Raw genomic sequence first — 16,988 nt, forward strand, 5'->3', positions numbered from 1 at the left:
ATCGCTTCTAACTAAAAAAAACCTCTTGAAACTCTGGTTCATTATTTTCACGTCCCGCTTTCACGTCCGACCCAGGATGGGGGGTGGGGTAGCATGAAAATGAACCCGGAAGTTATCGTTATTCGTGGTCACTCTACTATTTTTCTGAGTCTATGCAAGGAAGCAGCCCGTTCCTTCTCCCTGCCGCAGCCCTTCCCCTTGCGTGATGTGATGACGTAGAAGCCCGGTGACCGAAGCGCTCGGTCATGTGACGAGGGGCACGGACCTGTACGCGGAAGTGCGTTCCCTTGTTGGATGGGGGCAGAGGGGATGGCGGCTGTAACGGTGGGCCCTGGGGTACCTCCCGCAGCCGCTGGGCCAGGAATGGGGCCGGGACCGGCGGATGGGGCCGACGCTCTCTTCGTGGCCTTGAGCGCCGGCTTCACGACCTTGAGCCACCCTCTGCTCTATGTGAAGCTGCTGGTGCAGGTGCGGTCGCATCCGAAAGCCGGTTCCGGGTGGGCAGTCTCTGTGGGCCTCTGACGGAGCAGGCAGCCCCAAGAATTTGGGGGTTGCGAAGCAGGGCCCGAAAATTAATTAGAGTTATTGGTATTTGCTGTTTATCTTGGGATGTGCCTCCGGGCATCCCTGGGCAAGTAGGTGCAGCCTTCGCCTTAATTATTGGGGCTGCCCCTAATTAGGGCTCAGTTTCCGGGTTTTGTGGAAGATGTGACCCCTTGCAACAGGCGGAGGAGGGTCAGTACCTCATAAATGAGGATTATATCCTTTTTGCAATTTACCTAGATTTTGTAAAGAACGTTGCTGTTCCATTTGCTGTATAAAATGACACTGTCACAACTAAAAACGGTGTGTCTATGAGGATGATCTGGACTGTTTACCCTTCACCATAAGGGTTCAGAGTGGGTTAGAACAATGCAAAAAGACAATACTAAAATTAGCTATGAGGCACCGGGCCTGTAAATCTTTTAATTCAATAAACGGTTGGTGTTGGTGAAACTGAGTAAGAACTGAGAACAAATGGGGAAATGTACCATCTATATAGGATGTAAACTTATGAATGAAGAACACTGGTATGGGGGAGTCTTCCAAGAAGCAGATGTTGCCTGATTGGTATCTCTTTTAAAGGTTGGGCATGAACCTCTTCCTCCAACTGTCGGGAGAAACTTGTTGGGAAGAAAAGTACTTTACCTACCTGGCTTTTTTACATATGGTGAGCATACTTTAATAAAAATCCACGGAAAGTTTGTCAGTACAGTGGTACCTCGGGTTACGAACACTTTGGGTTACAGACTCTGCTAACCCAGAAGTAGTACCTCAGGTTAAGAACTTTGCCCCAGGATGAGAACAGAAATTGTGTGCCAGCGGCACAGCAGCAGCAGGAGGCCCCATTAGCTAAAGTGGTGCTTCAGGTTAAGAACAGTTTCAGATTAAGAACGGACCTCCAAAATGAATTAAGTTCTTAACCCGAGGTACCACTGTAGTTGAATAAGGATAATACTGTTGATAAGTCAACAGTAGTATAGTGCTGTGATAAATCAGTTCTTTTTTTAAAAAAATGCCTTTTCTGTGAACAAAATTGTTTTTTTATGAGAATATAGATACTGCAGGAGGAATACTGCTTAGATCTTCTTGATTTGCAATGATCACAGACAAAGACAACAAAAAAGTTACAGCTAAAATTGTATGGTGCACTAGGTTTTCATAGTTGAAACTGGGAGTACTCTCCAGTAGACCTTATCTTCTGAGTAGGCATGTGCTAAATTGCATTATTGCCTTTTAAATCTTGTAGGCAGTGGCCCAATTGCATGTAATGCTAAGTCATACTGTATCTAAGCATGAATGCATGAATATGAAGCTATTTGCAGTAAAAAATAGCTGCTGCTGCTCTACACGTGAAACCATGGTTTGGCACTACTACAGCTGAACCCAGGCACATAGCTAGCCTCACTCCAGACAAACCATGAGCCTGGGTTCAGATATAATGCTAAGCCAAACCATGTCTTCATTTTGAGTAGCACAGTAGCAGGACTGGGGGAGGAACAAAGTGGCTGTAATTTTTACAGTGAGTCCCCGCACGCTTAGCCATGGTTTGGCTTAGTATTGCATGCAAACCAGGCCAACACTCTTTATCTCATTTATATTGCTAGTCATTTTGTAAGAGGAAAAAAGTATTGTCTGTGCCATAGATTGTATGGAATCATTGTTGGTCCTTATTGACTTAGAAAGGGTTGCACGTGCTGCAAAAAGTGCAGTTTGGTGTGAATAATATCTACTTATATGAATAATGCTAATAATAATAATAATATAATACCAACAACAATAATATTTCTTATACTCCACCCATCTGACTCGGTTGCGCCAGCCACTCTATGTCACTTCCAACAAAATGACAGGAAAAACAACAGCAACATACCTAGTGTTAGGCCAGAAAACCCTTTTTAATTGATTGTACCTTTTTTGATTTTGGGACATCCTTTTTGTAAATTACTTTGAAGGGTTTGTTTGTTTTGCAATCAAGCAGTGTATACATTTTATAAAACAATCAAATTATAAAATAAATCATTTCGTTATAACAGATATTAGCTGTGGAAGTGTTACTATGAGTAGTGGTATGATTGTTGAGGATTTAGTTTGCTACTTTCAGCCATACCACTTATGTGCTTCCCTTAGAGAAATGTTTGGCACCTATTAAAAAATATTCATTAGCAAACTGTTTTGAATAAAACAGAATTTTAAAAGACAGACACATTTATAGCATGTAGAGAGGCAAAATGTGTATACATCACTGCATGTATCTATAATACTCATTGCTTTCTATTTATATAATGGTATAGAGCAACCATACTATGACTTAGAATCTGGGGAGTTTTTTGCTAATGAAGCTTTTTAAATGCATTTCTTTGTGATTGTTTTATTGTGTGAAGCATGACAGTCAACTGAAGAGCTAGTTAATACAGCTGTTTAATGAAGATCACTTTGTAGATTTGCTTTTACAGAAACATTTTCACTCTTTTGAAAAAAAAAATACAGCTAGGAAAAAATACTGCTTTACAGCAACCTGAGAGTTGGAAAAGTGGAATTAGTCTTATATTTCCACTGTAGCAAACAACCACGGCATTATACTATACTAGGAGCACATTTGAGTTTTTCCTCTCTGTCTTACCATCTGATGCTTGTAATAATTTAGGCTCTATGCAATTCCTTTCAAAACGTTTTGCAGATTATAACCTGAACCCTTTGGGGTGGAAGGAGGCAACACAGCTAAGCAGGAGTTAAAGGAATCTTCACACTCTGACCTAGCCCAGTAAAATCCAGTGTAACTCTTTAAGGTAGGCAGACCACAGCTGAAAGATTTAGTTGGCAATGTCAGGGTTCTCCTCATTTTACAATGGGATCTTCAGTATCAGTGGATAGTCTAATGCCCTGAGACGTGTTATTCCAAATAGATGTTTAGTCAGCTGCAAGTTGGAGCTTCTGAAGACTGACAACGACGATGATGTGACACCACAATCGTTTATTTCCTAGCCAGACACATTGTGGAAGTGGATGGGAAAAGGGGCCTTTTCCGTGGCCTTGCTCCTCGAATTCTCTCTAGCACTTTATCCACCGTAAGCAGAGGGAGAGTAAAGAAGGTAAGGATCAAATTTGCTCTCTGCACTCAGTGTACTGAAGGCTAGTTGTGAATGACTTTTTTTTTTTTAAAGAAAGTCAGGTCAGCATTTCATTATAACTCAGGTGTCAGCTGACACCACTGTGGAGTGAGAAGGAATGAGCTTCAAGAGCAACCACCACTGCCACTGCTCTGGTTGTGGCAAACAGCCCCTTTCCTTCAACCAGAGGCAGTAAATCCTTTGCAAGATCCTGAGTTGCTGAGCTGAAAGAGCAGCAGCTGCTGCTGGCCTTATGCTGAACGGAGGCCCTCTGAGCATGTCTTTTAACTTTTCCCCCTTTTTCATTCTGTGAACAATTTCCTGAATCCTCAGCACTTATTTTTTTTATTACGGTCCTACACTGATGGCCCTCTTGGACCATATTTTAAATTAATTGATTATTAAGTCACTATCAGGCTGCTTTAGGAATGTCTTGAGTGCCTTCAGCCTCCCTAAAATAATGATGTGCTGATCCTCTCTTAGTGACCTTTTATTTCCTGTGAAAGCCTGTTAGTCTGACACTTCTTGGCCTGCTCAGTCTTTGACAGTGGGGCTGTTGATTTCACTTTTCTAATCGTCAGTGACAGCTCCTCATTAAGCATGGGAGGAGTGCTGCTCTGTCTCCTGCCAAGATGAGTTGGCTGCCTTCCACTCCGTCCCCTCCTGCTGTGCACAGGAAAGCTCCGAAAGCTCAACACTGCCTGATTCAGCTCTATGGTTCGGGAGCCTGCGCCGGCTGCCACTCCCTCCCGTCTGTGCATTGCTTGGAAGCGGGAAGAGAGGCTCATTCATGCTCCTTCGGTGCTTTCGAGTCTGGGCCTCCTCATGCTGATTCTCTTCCTGCTAATGATGCTTTAGACACAGGGTGATGAGCAGGAGGCAAGTGCATGCTTCCAAGCTGGGCATTTTCAAAGTGGAGAGCAACTTCCTTCTCCATTTCTGTGAGGCAGAAAAAGTCGTGTGTGTGTGTGCGCGCGCACACACACACACACACCCGACATGGCTCCCTTGCAGCAAGAGCATAGGGAGAAGGGAAGGAAGTTGGGGAAGGGCCATAGCTTGATGATAGAGCACGTGGTTCGCATGCAAAAGGTCAGCGGTTCAACTCTGGGCATTTTCAGGTAGGACTGGAAAAGCACTGGACAGCTGTGGCCAATCCATGTAGACACTTATCTAGGTTGGCTAATGGACTGACATGGTTCCTACTTCCTTAAGCAGGAAGGGGGAAGCAAAGATGGGGGTGTAAGCTCACTGGGCAAGTCACTATCTTTCAACCTAATCTGTGTAACATAGTGATCCCCCCTCATGTATGGTCCGTTGAGCTCCTCTCCCATTTCCCCCCAGGTATATTATTTATTTGAAATGGGGAATAGGGAGCCTTGGCAACACCCCTAAGAGCAGATGCATCAAGTGCCATTGCTCATCATAGCCAAGTCTCTGAAGGGAGGTGAGCTTAATGTCTGTCCAGGATTTAACTTCCTTCCACATGGCCTGTAAGACAGAGCTATTCCGCCTGGCTTTCAATTTGAACTTAGCCTGATCTTTTATTCCCCTTCCTTTCCTCCCCCTCCCCTTTTTATGAAGATTACCCACTCTGGTAATCTTCCCCTGGTCTCCTCGCTGGCCCAAATAGGACTAATTTAGCCAACTAGCCCTGGTGGTCATATAATGTTTATTGGATGGATTTCCCCCCAAATTGATTTTTGAATTCTGAATTCCTTGTTATTCACGTTTTATACTGTATTTTATGCTGTTTTTTGTTGCATCAATTAAGTTTTTTAAATTTGTTGTTAGCCACCCTGAGCCTGGTTTTCTGAACCGGGAAGGGCGGGGTATAAATAAAAAATAATAATATTATTAATATTTATTATTATTTTGTCTTTTAGGCCTTTCCTTTGGAGGATATAGAACATGTTTCTAACAAGGATGATGTGAAAACGTCCCTCCTGAAAGTGGCAAAAGAGGTGGGATCCATTATTGAGCAATCTTTCTTTACTTAATCTTTCACCTAGTGTTTGGAAAAAAGCAACACTGTTTTGCAACTTTGCATTCTAATAAATCTAGGAAAGTTAACATGGTTCATTTCTCCCCAACTTCCTGTAAGGCTAAACCTAGCTTGGAAAACTGCCTTGGGCTAACGCTGTGAGAAGATTGGAAAGGTTGAAAATGCAAACGTGGGGTCAGCCTGATTTCTTAAGATTCTGGCTCTTCTGCCACCCAAGAAATTAAAAGTTAAACTGAATGGATTTAATCTCACTAAATAATTTCTGTGAGCACAATGGAATTTCACCACCCCCAAATCTTCTTCAGAGGGTAGAGAGAACCTGCAGAGGACATTCGGCAGATGAGTGGGGAGAGGGAAGGGAAGTTCCATTGCCATTGTAGAATTTTTTTCTGCACTTGCACAACCGAGTGTTGCACAATACACTTATGGAAGAGAGTTCCCTTCCTCCCCTTGTGCAACCTGAAATCTGCTCCAGAGGGTCCCCCAATGCTCTGGAAAAGATTTTGAGATGGAGGGGTTGCAGAGGGGAGAAGGGAGAAGTTCTGTTGTTCAAGTAGGAGCCTGCTGTACAAGTTTCGTGGCAGCATTAGATACCATCAAATGATTTTTGAAAATGGCACAATGAGAATATAAAAGACCTGAAAGTGGTCTTCCAACATATATAATGTTGTGAGGCTTGAAAAGTTTCAAAGAAAGCAGAAATTTGCCTTCAGACATGGGTATACCTCTGAGGTCAAATTGTTTGTGTTACCGAAGTTTCACAATCTCTCCTCTCTGAATTATCTCGTATACAGTTACATCAGAATAAAGATATGTGGGAGGCAGGTCGTGGCTTGAGGTAATGAGACTCTGGGAATTGCTGCCTTCCGTGTAGCCCCCCCCCCCCATTTGTTTTTCAAAACACAAAACTGAAACACTTAAAAGCAATCGGTTTCCCAACACAGTCCTAATGACAGTGTGATCAGTTGCAGCCATGCCATTTCTCAGAAGGTGGTTCATACTGCACTCTGCTTGACCTTCTTCCTCAGACCTCCCATGAGATGATGATGCAGTGCGTATCCCGGGTTATCTCTCATCCGCTGCATGGTGAGTTGTGTGTTCTGCTGTCTTTCAATCTCTTTCTAACCTTGAGGGTTGTTGGGTTTTTGTTTGTTTTTTACAATCGAGTGGTATAACAATTTTGATAAAAAGAAAGACTAGCTTTTAGTTTGTCTCTTGAAGCAATTGTTTTAAACAAAATTGGGAAAGATATTCCTAGCCATGGCAGGAGCCTGATCTTGAGTCAGACTCATTTGAGATGTTCTTACTAAAGAAAACATTTCTCTCTCCCCCTTTCAGGTGTTAAAACCTATAGAAAATGAAGTTTGCTGTCACTAATGATTGCTGAAGTAAATTTGACTCTGCATAGAAATACAATAGACTGAGACTTGTTCCATTTCATGACATTTTGGTCCTACAGCTTACTTAATAATAGGTGCATGTGCTGAAATGTAAGAGGGATATTCACTCTACAACTGAAGAAAATATTTCATACATCTAACAGGGCAGATTCTGATGAAGGGATGAATAACCTGTGGCCCTCCAGACATTGATGAACTACAGTTCCAATCACTCACAGCCAGCAAGGACCAGTGATCAGGGATGCTGGGTTGTTGTGTGGCAGCATCAGGTGGGCCACAGGTTCCCCATAATCAGTGAAATCTTATGCAACTTGCTAATGTTTAAGGAGCCAGAAGGCGCTCCTAGGGTTTTTGCTGCTATTGAGGTATGCATTTATATCTCTGTTAAGCATCATGAACTAAGAACTATGACTAGTAGAATGCTGCATTTTGGGGGGTGGATTTCGTGCCTCATGTACTGCTTGATAGAACCTGATGAAGTGATGAAATGGTTTGCAACTGCAGTTGCTTAAATCCCTCTGTTTCCCTGCAGTAATTTCAATGCGCTGTATGGTCCAGTTCGTAGGACGGGAAGTGAAGTACAGGTGAGATTGTTCGGCCCTTTGAGAGTTGAACCTGAGAATAATAGCCTTGGATAAACTATTTGCTCAATGTGAACCAAGCAGCATCAGCATGAACAGCTCCCCGTCTTTCATCTTACTCCACTGTGTCTTTGACGCTACGTATCCATTGTCCCACTAGAATTTTATGTGTTTCAGCATCTTCTCTTTCAGACAAAGAGGTGAAACACCAATACAATTTCATAATGGTCTCCTTGTGCAGAAATTTAAGATAGTGCAACTATGCAGTCACAATTTTAAGTATTTATTTGCTTTCTATAAAAACATGCATATGATGCTTTGGGGGACATACTCCACCTAAGAAAGCTCACAATATTGTAAAAACGCAATAAAAACAGCACTCTAAACTAATCACAACTAGCAAAGGCTGCAGCCTTAATAGTTATTAAAAAGACCATTTAAAACAGTTACAGAGACTAATAAAACAACTAAAGAGTGCTATAGTATGTACCAATTCTGGAAATAAATTAAAAATTGCAAAAGGCAGCTTGTAAATGATGGCTTTTAAGGGTTCATTTAAAAATCTGCAGCGTGGAGGCCATGCACACTTCTTAGGAGAGAGAGTTCCACCTGAATAGAGATAGCTCGGTTGCCAGCTACCCATCTCCCGGTAACCTCATGCTTAGCTTACTGCAATGCAGCATATACACAGCAGCTTTCAGAAATAATCCAGAAACTGCAGTTGGTCCAAAGTAGGACTACAAGATTCCTTGATTCTTTCTTCAGTGACTCTACTGAAGAAGGTGTCTACACTAAGCAAAGTGAAGTGGGTGGCTATGAAGGAGAGAGGGCCTTCTGTGTGGTGGCACCCCAGTTCATCTGAGAGAGGCTGGTTCGGTGCCTCCTTGGGGTTCTTTAGTCCCCAGGTCAGGATTTAAAAAAAATAATTCACAGGCCTATTAGATATCTGTGAGTAGGAGTATTCTGAATTGCACATATGTGCTATTTATATGCTTTGATTCATCCCTGCTGGACATTTTTATGCTGCAAACTGTTATTTTATTATGGTGATGGGAAGCTTTTTGAGAGAGAGACCGGGGGCGGGGGGGGGAGAGATGCATTCTGAAGAGAGGGTATTTGGTTGGAGGCTGTGTGAGTGGGACTGAAGGTGGCTGTGGGCAGGACCAGAGCCTTCCCTCCCCACAACCCCCTTTCTCGTTCCCTTTTCTTCCCTGGCAATGGAGAGATTACTCCTGGCCAGAGGTCTGAACTGCTGCTTGCTGAGGGCTTTGAAATTAGGCCAAGGGCTGCTGGTTGTCCACCCCTGTGCTAGAATCATAATGCTAATTTAGCTGTTGGTTTGTTCCAAGGAGAGGAAGACAATTCTTCTTTCCCCTGCTTGAAGCATACAAGTAGCAGCTGCATAAATGTGCTGCTGACTGCAGAGGCGTGTGAGAGTTGCTTCCCCGAGTCTTAACCATTTCCTTTCTCAACAGGGGCGTGTTCAGCTCCATTGGGACAATTTGGAAGGAAGAAGGGCTGCTGGGATTCTTTGTGTACGTGAGTCTGTCTGAATTCCTAGCAAACCTTACTCAATCTGAAACTTTTGTTGTTGATCAGTTGCCACACCCTGGGCGACCTCTTATTCCAAACAGTCATCTGCCAGCAGAACGGGAGGTTGCTGTTCCCACTCCTTAGGATTCAGTTCTGCACTCAACATTTTTCTAACAGACAGTACATAGGATGCTGCTCCAAATAGGATACTCCTTTGGAATTCTAAAACTCTGCAGGTACATAGAGATAAATTTCGGCCCATCATGACCAGGCAGTAGTGTCTCCTGCGCGTCACATAAAAGTGATGAAAGCAAATGACTTGGGGCTTCATAGGCAGCACCTCAGCCTTGGAGCTCCTCCCTGCATTATGTCAGAGCCTAAGGCACTTTTTGGAAGGAGTCCCAGACTTACTACTTAAGCAACAATAATTACTAGGAATGGCTCGGTCAAAACAGCAATAAGGAGATCAACAAATCTTATTCTATCTGTGATTACTTTTTAATCAGCACTGAGGTTTCTAAAATGCATCTGTGCTGTAGAATGCCATGTAGAATGAGTTAGTGATTTCCTTTTGAATTAACAGAACTGGAGGATTGGAATCTCTGTATCAGGGTAGGGGTTAACCACATTTTCTGGTCACTCTTGATGAGATTTTTGTCTAAATCGCATCTTTTTTTTTAAGGCAACGGTTTTGTTTTAAATAGCCACAAAACTCTTGTAGTTTAACTCAAGTCTTTGTTATCCAATTTTCCTTCTTGGTTTTTCAGCGGTTTAGTTCCTCATATCCTAGGCGATGTCATCTTTCTATGGTGTTGCAACCTTCTGGCTCACTTGATCAACACCTACGCAGTGGATGACAACGTGAGTGGTGGGGTTTCTCATCCTGTTGAGTTGCTTGTTGGTTTAGTGCAACAGTGGATCTCTGGGTGATTTGCCCTGAATCAGCACACACACACACACATCTGACTTGTGAAAAAGAATGCTTGGGAGTAAACCAGGAGTGGATTTTTGTATGGAAGGACTTCTAAACTTATCCTTGAATTTCTGGACTTCTTAGTGTATGTCCACCTGACTGAGCTACTATTTTGCACCTGGCACTCATGCTTTAGGGACTACTAGTTAATACTGATACCACAGAAACATATGGGTCGGAAGAACTTAGCAGACTTGCTTATAGCTGAAATAAAACATGCTATGTTTTGATAGCAAAAGTGTGAAGAGAGAGAGAGAGAGAAGCAGGAAATTTTCAATGACTTATTTGGACCTAGGTTGAAGCCTTGATTTGCAGAATGTTCTAAACTGAAGGGGGAGGGGTGTCATCTGTAAGTGAAGCCTTTCTCTGCTTTGTTTCCACAGCTCAAATTGAGCATGGTTTTAAGTAGCTGACAAATCTCAGCAGAGAACATGAACCCAGCAATACTGTTCTGCTCGTCTGTAAACTTTACAAGCTCGAGCCGTCACCATATAGCAGCCAGGAAGTGCCTTTGCCACATTCTAGCCAACTTTTTCTGTTCAGTGCACATGGCTTCTCTTAAGCATCATTGATTCCCCACATTCAGTTTTTGCCTAGTTTGCAGCATGATAATGTGGGCTAAGAAAATATCAAAACTCACAGACCTGTTTGCTGGGAGCTGCTGTTAATACGGCTCATGAAGTCTTTTCCCCTTTGGGGACATGGGATCAAATATTAAGACAGGTGGAGTGTAACTATGGAAAAGTTATTTCCAAAGAAGAGCAAGCTGAATTGCCTATACTTGTGTAACAACTCAGCAGTCTGTGTGTATCAGTCCAGTGCAGATATGGGGAACCTCTGGCCCTTGACCTGTTGCTGAACTACAATTTCCATCAGCTCCAGCAAGCATGGTCAGTGACCAGGGTCGGTGGGACTTGTCGTTCAGTGACATCTGGAGGACCAAACATTCCCCACACCTGGTTTAGTAGGTGCCCCTTGTCATTTTAAAGCTGTTGCTGCCAGCGTTAGCTCAGATCTGGTTTAGATTATATCTAGAACTATGCCAGTCTCTTTGCATATTCCATGCAGCCTTGTTGATAACCGGTGATCTGCTTGTATTTGCTCAATGTATGTGATAGTCTGAGCCTGAAGAAACCTCTGATCTCTCTTTGTTTCAGTTCAGCCAAGCCTCTGTGATACGAAGCTACACCAAGTTTGTGATGGGGGTATGTAAGCGATTGTGCCTGTTGGGGGAATTGGTCGACATATGACTTGTTCTCCTTCTCTCTTCCACTGTTCTAGGGAAATCAGTGCACACCCATGTATGACTTCGTATAAGTACTGAGTCCCAGCAACTGGGAACTTCAGATCTCAGGGTTTGAACGGTTGATTTATGATCCTGACTTAAAGCAATAACTGGCAGCTTTTTTGGCAAGTGTGCCTCAAATGTGGTCCAAAGTATGAAACAGTGCCGCTACAGGCATTATTGCACACTGTAGTAGCTGTAACCCATCCCAGGCCTCTGCTCCTGGCCTCTTCTCATCAGCATAGCTTTGCAGAGGGAGGCAGGCTGTGTAGACTTGGCTCACTCCCAAATAGTCATACCTTGTGTTGTGTTCTGCCCATGTTATGGACTTTCAGCTTACAAATGCAGCAAACCTGGAAGTGTTTACCTCCGGGTTCGCTGCCCATGCATGCGCAGAAGCAATCAGCACGCTTCGTGCAAGCACAGAAACGCTCGATCGTGCCATGCACATGTGCAGAAGAGGCGCTCTAGTTACAGACTTTTCAGGGTGCAAACAGCACCCCGAAATAGATTAAGTCCACAACTAGAGGCACCACTGTACTGGCTCCCACAGTCACTGCTTCTTGCTCCACCAGCGATGGTGCTTATGCCACAGGTTGGCCACTTTAAAAAATCTGGTCTGCTTGAGGCGAGGTGAGTTAGATGAAAGGCCCAAGTCTCCTACCTGTAAGTCCTATGAAACTGCAACTGGCGAGTGGCCAAAAAATTGCTGGTCAACCCAAATTCTCCTTGGGCTCGAGAAACTGCCCAATGCCAAACCAGACTTGAATAAACCCACAATTAATAAAGTGCAAGATGTGGGTGGGGAAACCAGTTGTCATCATAACTTAAACTTAATGCATATGGATCTCTTTCCATGTGTAATTTTTAACAGGCATGTGCAGCTTTGTTGTTAAGCATCTTTCAGCTGCAGTTCTTCCTGCCAGTTGATGTATATCTGGGGCCTGTTATGCTGCTTTTCTACATAACTGACAGTTAAGCTGCCTCGGGTGAAAAAGTTTCTCTCTCTGCACACTCAAAATATGCTGGTCCTGTCTTGTTGCATGAGGCTTCTTGCTCATTGTTTTTTGGGGGGAGAGGTGGGGGACAGTGTCTCGCTCTGCCATATGGAAGGGAATGCCTTAGATATGTCTTTGTTTCAGATTGCTGTGAGCATGCTGACGTACCCCTTTCTTCTTGTGGGAGATCTCATGGCAGTGAACAATTGTGGGTATGTGATTTCACTCTCCCCACCCCCACCCCCAACCAGTGTCATTAATGAAAACTTAATAAGTTGGCAGAACTACTTATTCTAGTCATATTTTCCTATACTGAACAGCTTAGCCTGGACATATGCACACACAGCATGAAAAACCACGCCCTCGCATCCCTGCACGCACGTAAAAAAGTGATTTGGGACAGACAGACTTCAGGCTGATGTGTTTGGAGATGATGTGCACTGAAGGAACCAGGAGGAAGAGAAGACATTGGCTGTGTGTATATGTGGAAATAGCCCACAGTTATTTTTGCTAGCCAGCCAGCATTTTTAGGTCAATAAACATGAAGTGAACAGCCTCTGTGTCTCTCAGGTTTGTGAATGTTCATGGTCATTGAAGGAGATGGAGTTAAGTCGGTGGCTTTTTGTAAAGTTTCTGCAGCTTCTAGAACAATGAGAGGGTTTGGTTTTCTGTTGCGTATTGCCCCCTTTCTAGAGCAGGGACTGTATATATTTGTGTCTGTCATAACTGAATAAATGAGAGCATCTGGAGGCAGTAATGATGTTGATTCCTGTTTACACCTTGATTGCTTGCTTCTCTCGCCTTCAGTTTGTTCTCTTCCTTGACTGCTCTCTTTGCTGTATAGGTTACTTGCTGGCCTCCCTCCATGCACCCCTGTGTTTTCCTCTTGGATTCAGTGCTGGAGACACCTCAGTGCTCAGGTGAGCAGCCATGTTTACTCTGAGATGAGTTTAGCCAGAGAAAGTAAAGCTTTGGTTCCTGAGCAGTTCCTCAGTATGGATGGATGGTAGAAGCATGCATCCTTTCTTGTCCTGAACAGAAGTGGATGATTCGTAACTTTTTACAAATCTGCCTTTGCAAATTTAGCCACAGAAGAAGCAAAATGTCACCCCCCAACTCCCCTGCCATTTTTACTCTTTAGTGTTTTCATAATCTTTAAAATCTTGTTCAGACTAACATCAGTAAGGATAATCTTCCCAGTAAAGTCTATTCCTGTGAGATTTGGTGTTCGTCCTTTTACACCACAGTAATATTATGCAGGGTTTCCTTAGACGTGTATAAAATACAGTGGTACCTTGGTTCTCAAACTTAATCTGTTCTGGGAGTCCGTTCGACCCCCGGAACCATTCGAAAACCAAGGCGTGGCTTCCGATTGGCTGCAGGAGCTTCCTGCACTCAGTCGGAAACTGCGTCAAACGTTCAGCTTTTGGAAAACATTCACAAACCGGAACACTTTGCGGCGTTCGGGAGTCGATTTGTTCACCGACTAAGCCGTTCAGGAACCAAGGTACCACTGTAAGAGGAAAAAATGAATGCATATGGGGGATTACTATTTGTATTTTGCTCCTGGTTTACTTTTGCTGCATCCAGCACCCTTATTTACTATACTTTTTTTTTTTTTTTAAATGACAGCTCTTTTAAATGTTGGTTTCCAACACTTCTCCTGTTTTCTTCTCCCTAGGGGCAGCTCTTCAGAGGCTCCAGCCTACTTTTTCGTAGAGCATCTGCACCAGCATATCTTATTGATTAATCTCATCTGGGAGAAAGAGGTCAACCTAGACTCTTGTAGAAGAAACCTTCAATGCTTGCTTTGACATTTCCTTTTTAATTTTGAAGTCAAAGGTGAAAGAGCAAGAGCATCTTCTCCCCAGCAAATTGGACTGGCTTCCTAACTGCACCATGTTGACTTAAGTTGCCAGCTGATCTTGCCAGTCAGGGTGGGGCAGGAACACTTTTCAGTGCCAGCCAAGCCTAAAGTCCAAAGGGACAGCCTTACTGGAGAACGGTTATAGCTTCTGAAGGCTTGGCATGCACATGGCTCTCTGGAGTCAGGGACACAATGAGAAGTTTGTTTACATCATTCTTTGCACTGCCTAAACCAGCCGAAACTTCAGTTGGTTGCAGTCTCTCCTTGGTGCCATCGTTAGACAAGTAAAATAGAATAGCCATTATTGCATTAGTCTGTGGACCAGCAAAACATTAGACAAATTGGAGAAGCTAAACTTAGCTCTGTCAGCTTTGGCCTCTGCCTCATTGGCTAGCCTACATGTTAAAATCCCAATTGGTTTTAGAATATTTTTCATACTTAGGATTCAGGAGAGCCACAGAAAACGTACCGTAAGTGGCAGTATTATTCGTTTCCTAACAATGACATGCAGAGAGCTGAATCTTGGTTTGACATAGCATCTCTCAGGTCTTCCGCCACCCAGATTTTTCATGGGGTTCTTCTCTTAAGTTGGCACATAAGAGTAATCAATTTTATCTGGGTTTTGAACAACCTGAGCATGGGAAGGGGGTGTTGAACACTAAGAGGGAAGATACATTTCCTAAGGGAACATAACTACAAGCACCTTAAGACTGAGCTGAAAGTTGCTCACTAATAAGATGTTTAAGCCAGAATTGGTATAGCTAGTGCTGTTTTTCTAGAAAAAGAGGTGCCAGAACTCACCATGAATGCTTCCCTTGTTCTCTCAGAATGGCAACAGCGCCCACCTGATTGGTGCTGGAACTGAGTTCCTGCAAGTTCCGGCTGAAAAAAGCCCTGGGTATAGCATTTGGTGAAGATACAGGTAGCACTAATAGTGTCCACAGGGCCACATGTGGATACCACATGTGTACACTAGGGCTCTTCTGCCACGCATGAAGCCAGGGGACCTTCTGGGGTGGGATTCAGTGGCACACAAGGGGATGCAGCTGGGGGCTGAATCATGGCCAGACTGAGATAGCATGTAAGCAAAGAAAGGAAATGTTTTCTCTGGGACAAAAACACACACGTTGTGCTGACCTGTATGTGAATAAGCTTGTCAGACTTGCTGTTCTAGACCTATTTCCCCAGTGCAGCAGTGCTCCCCACTGTGAGATGATGCTGGGCATGAAATTCTGCCGTGTTAAGGACTTGTAGCTTTGTTGTGTAGAACAGAACAGTTTTTGCACATTGGTTGTCATAGCTAAGGCTGCCTTCTGATCATGTGAATTTGGGCCATGATTAGTTTTTCTAATTTCTGCTTTAGAAGTTCATGTGAGTTGGCTCTGGTTGACATGAAGACTTTCATTATTAGATCAGTTCCACAGTCAAGGGGGTGTCGTGTGGCTACTTCGCCACAAGCATGGCTGACAGTTCAGTCCACAGCCGACTGCTTCCCCCACTTTCGCATCTTTGCAGTAGCGTGGCAAACGTTGGGAAATTATCTTCCTGGCAAAGCATCTACTTTACCAACAATTTTGAGACTTCTCTGCTAAACTCATATTCTCACCACACTTTAGTTCTGTGAATTGGTGCTGAGCTTGAGACAAAGGCCAAGCCAACTCTTGTCAATTAATGTGGTTGTCCACGTTGGTTGCTTTGTGGTTGCTTTGGTTCTGCAACTTTTAAACTACTTGATCTTGTATGCCACAACAGTCTATAAGAAAGGTCAGTTTATTTGTGAATTGCACTAAAGTAGTGTTTCATTTCAGCAAAGATGTGGTTGTAGCACGCTGGCTCAACTTAAGTTCAACTGTTAGTGTTTGTCTTCAGGAAACTAGGTGATGAGGGAGTGAAAATCCAGCATTGGGATTCTAAAGGCAACTAACTCCTTGTCCAGTAAAAGTGTTAGAGGCATTCCTTCGTTTGTGATCAGAGCTTATTTATACACACAAAAAATGGCTTTATTCCCGTCCAGTGCTGCTGTACATAGGCTTTCCCCGTTCCATTTGCTGTGTTGTTAGTTCTTTGTTGTATGTGCATGAGTGGTGTATGTGTTACTAAGTAATTCCAAATGCATCTATGCTGGCTTCTGCAGTGCCTGGGGCTTCTTTCTGGGTCAGAAGGAAGGGCATTAATTTTGTAATGTCACACAGTGAAAAATGATATGGATGTCTTGTGATTCCCCCCCCTCTAAATCCTTGGGGAGCCTAGGAAGAGCCTGGTCTTGCTTCTTGCATCCAAGGAACCGCAACAATTCCTCAGAGGAGGAATAGGGTCATTTGTTTTCCAGATAGGTGTCCCAAATCTTTTACTTTCCAAACATTGTCATTTGAACAGATACTTGTCTTGATGCTTTGGGGATCTTGTCCTGTATAGCATATTTGTACATGTATTATTAGTACATGTGGGAGGCTCTTGTGGTATCTAAAATATCTGCTACCTTATCCCTTTGACCTAACCCGTCACTTTAATGCTTTTACCTTTACCATAAAACTGCATGCTATTGTTTTTATAACTGTTAATTGAATTCACTTTGAAATAAAACTGTGGAAAATGACATCCCTTGAGCTTCTTTAATGTTATGCATGAACCCAAGGACTGTAAATCTCAGCCGCCTAGTCTGTTTGTTTTTAAATCTAAAATGTTCACACACACAA

General features: G+C 43.4%; 1 protein-coding gene across 3 annotated transcripts; it reads left to right on the top strand.

Moving 5' to 3' along the window:
• Window positions 1-223: 223 nt before the first annotated feature.
• On the top strand, window positions 224-16,888 carry MTCH1 (mitochondrial carrier 1). 3 transcript variants are annotated; one of them, XR_014549115.1, is made up of 13 exons: window positions 245-468; window positions 1,126-1,210; window positions 3,526-3,632; window positions 5,537-5,614; window positions 6,684-6,741; window positions 7,588-7,639; window positions 9,112-9,171; window positions 9,937-10,030; window positions 11,300-11,347; window positions 12,570-12,637; window positions 13,270-13,345; window positions 14,107-14,883; window positions 14,958-16,888. XR_014549115.1 is itself a non-coding variant. In XM_083617927.1 (12 exons), the coding sequence occupies exons 1-12, from the start codon at window positions 295-297 to the stop codon at window positions 14,173-14,175; spliced, it is 969 nt and encodes a 322-aa protein (XP_083474053.1). In that variant the 5' UTR covers window positions 224-294; the 3' UTR covers window positions 14,176-16,888. The 3 variants fall into 3 exon arrangements, 2 of the variants coding, with proteins under 2 accessions (XP_083474053.1, XP_083474054.1); XM_083617927.1 differs by having other exon boundaries at window positions 224-468; window positions 14,107-16,888; XM_083617928.1 differs by lacking the exons at window positions 13,270-13,345; window positions 14,107-14,883; window positions 14,958-16,888 and adding an exon at window positions 12,746-12,978.
• The last annotated feature ends 100 nt before the right edge of the window (window positions 16,889-16,988 follow it).

Source organism: Podarcis filfolensis (genome assembly GCF_964270895.1).
Source record: "Podarcis filfolensis genome assembly, chromosome: 6".
Lineage (NCBI taxonomy): Eukaryota > Metazoa > Chordata > Lepidosauria > Squamata > Lacertidae > Podarcis > Podarcis filfolensis.

What these genes read in the sequence shown, in the direction of transcription:
- MTCH1 (XM_083617927.1), top strand. Translation starts at nt 295, where the DNA reads ATGGGGGCAGAGGGGATGGCGGCTGTAACGGTGGGCCCTGGGGTACCT. An exon ending in GCAGAGGGAGAGTAAAGAAG is followed by an intron (nt 3,633 to 5,536) that starts GTAAGGATCAAA and finishes TTTGTCTTTTAG; the next exon opens with GCCTTTCCTTTGGAGGATAT. An exon ending in GGGCTGCTGGGATTCTTTGT is followed by an intron (nt 9,172 to 9,936) that starts GTACGTGAGTCT and finishes TTGGTTTTTCAG; the next exon opens with CGGTTTAGTTCCTCATATCC.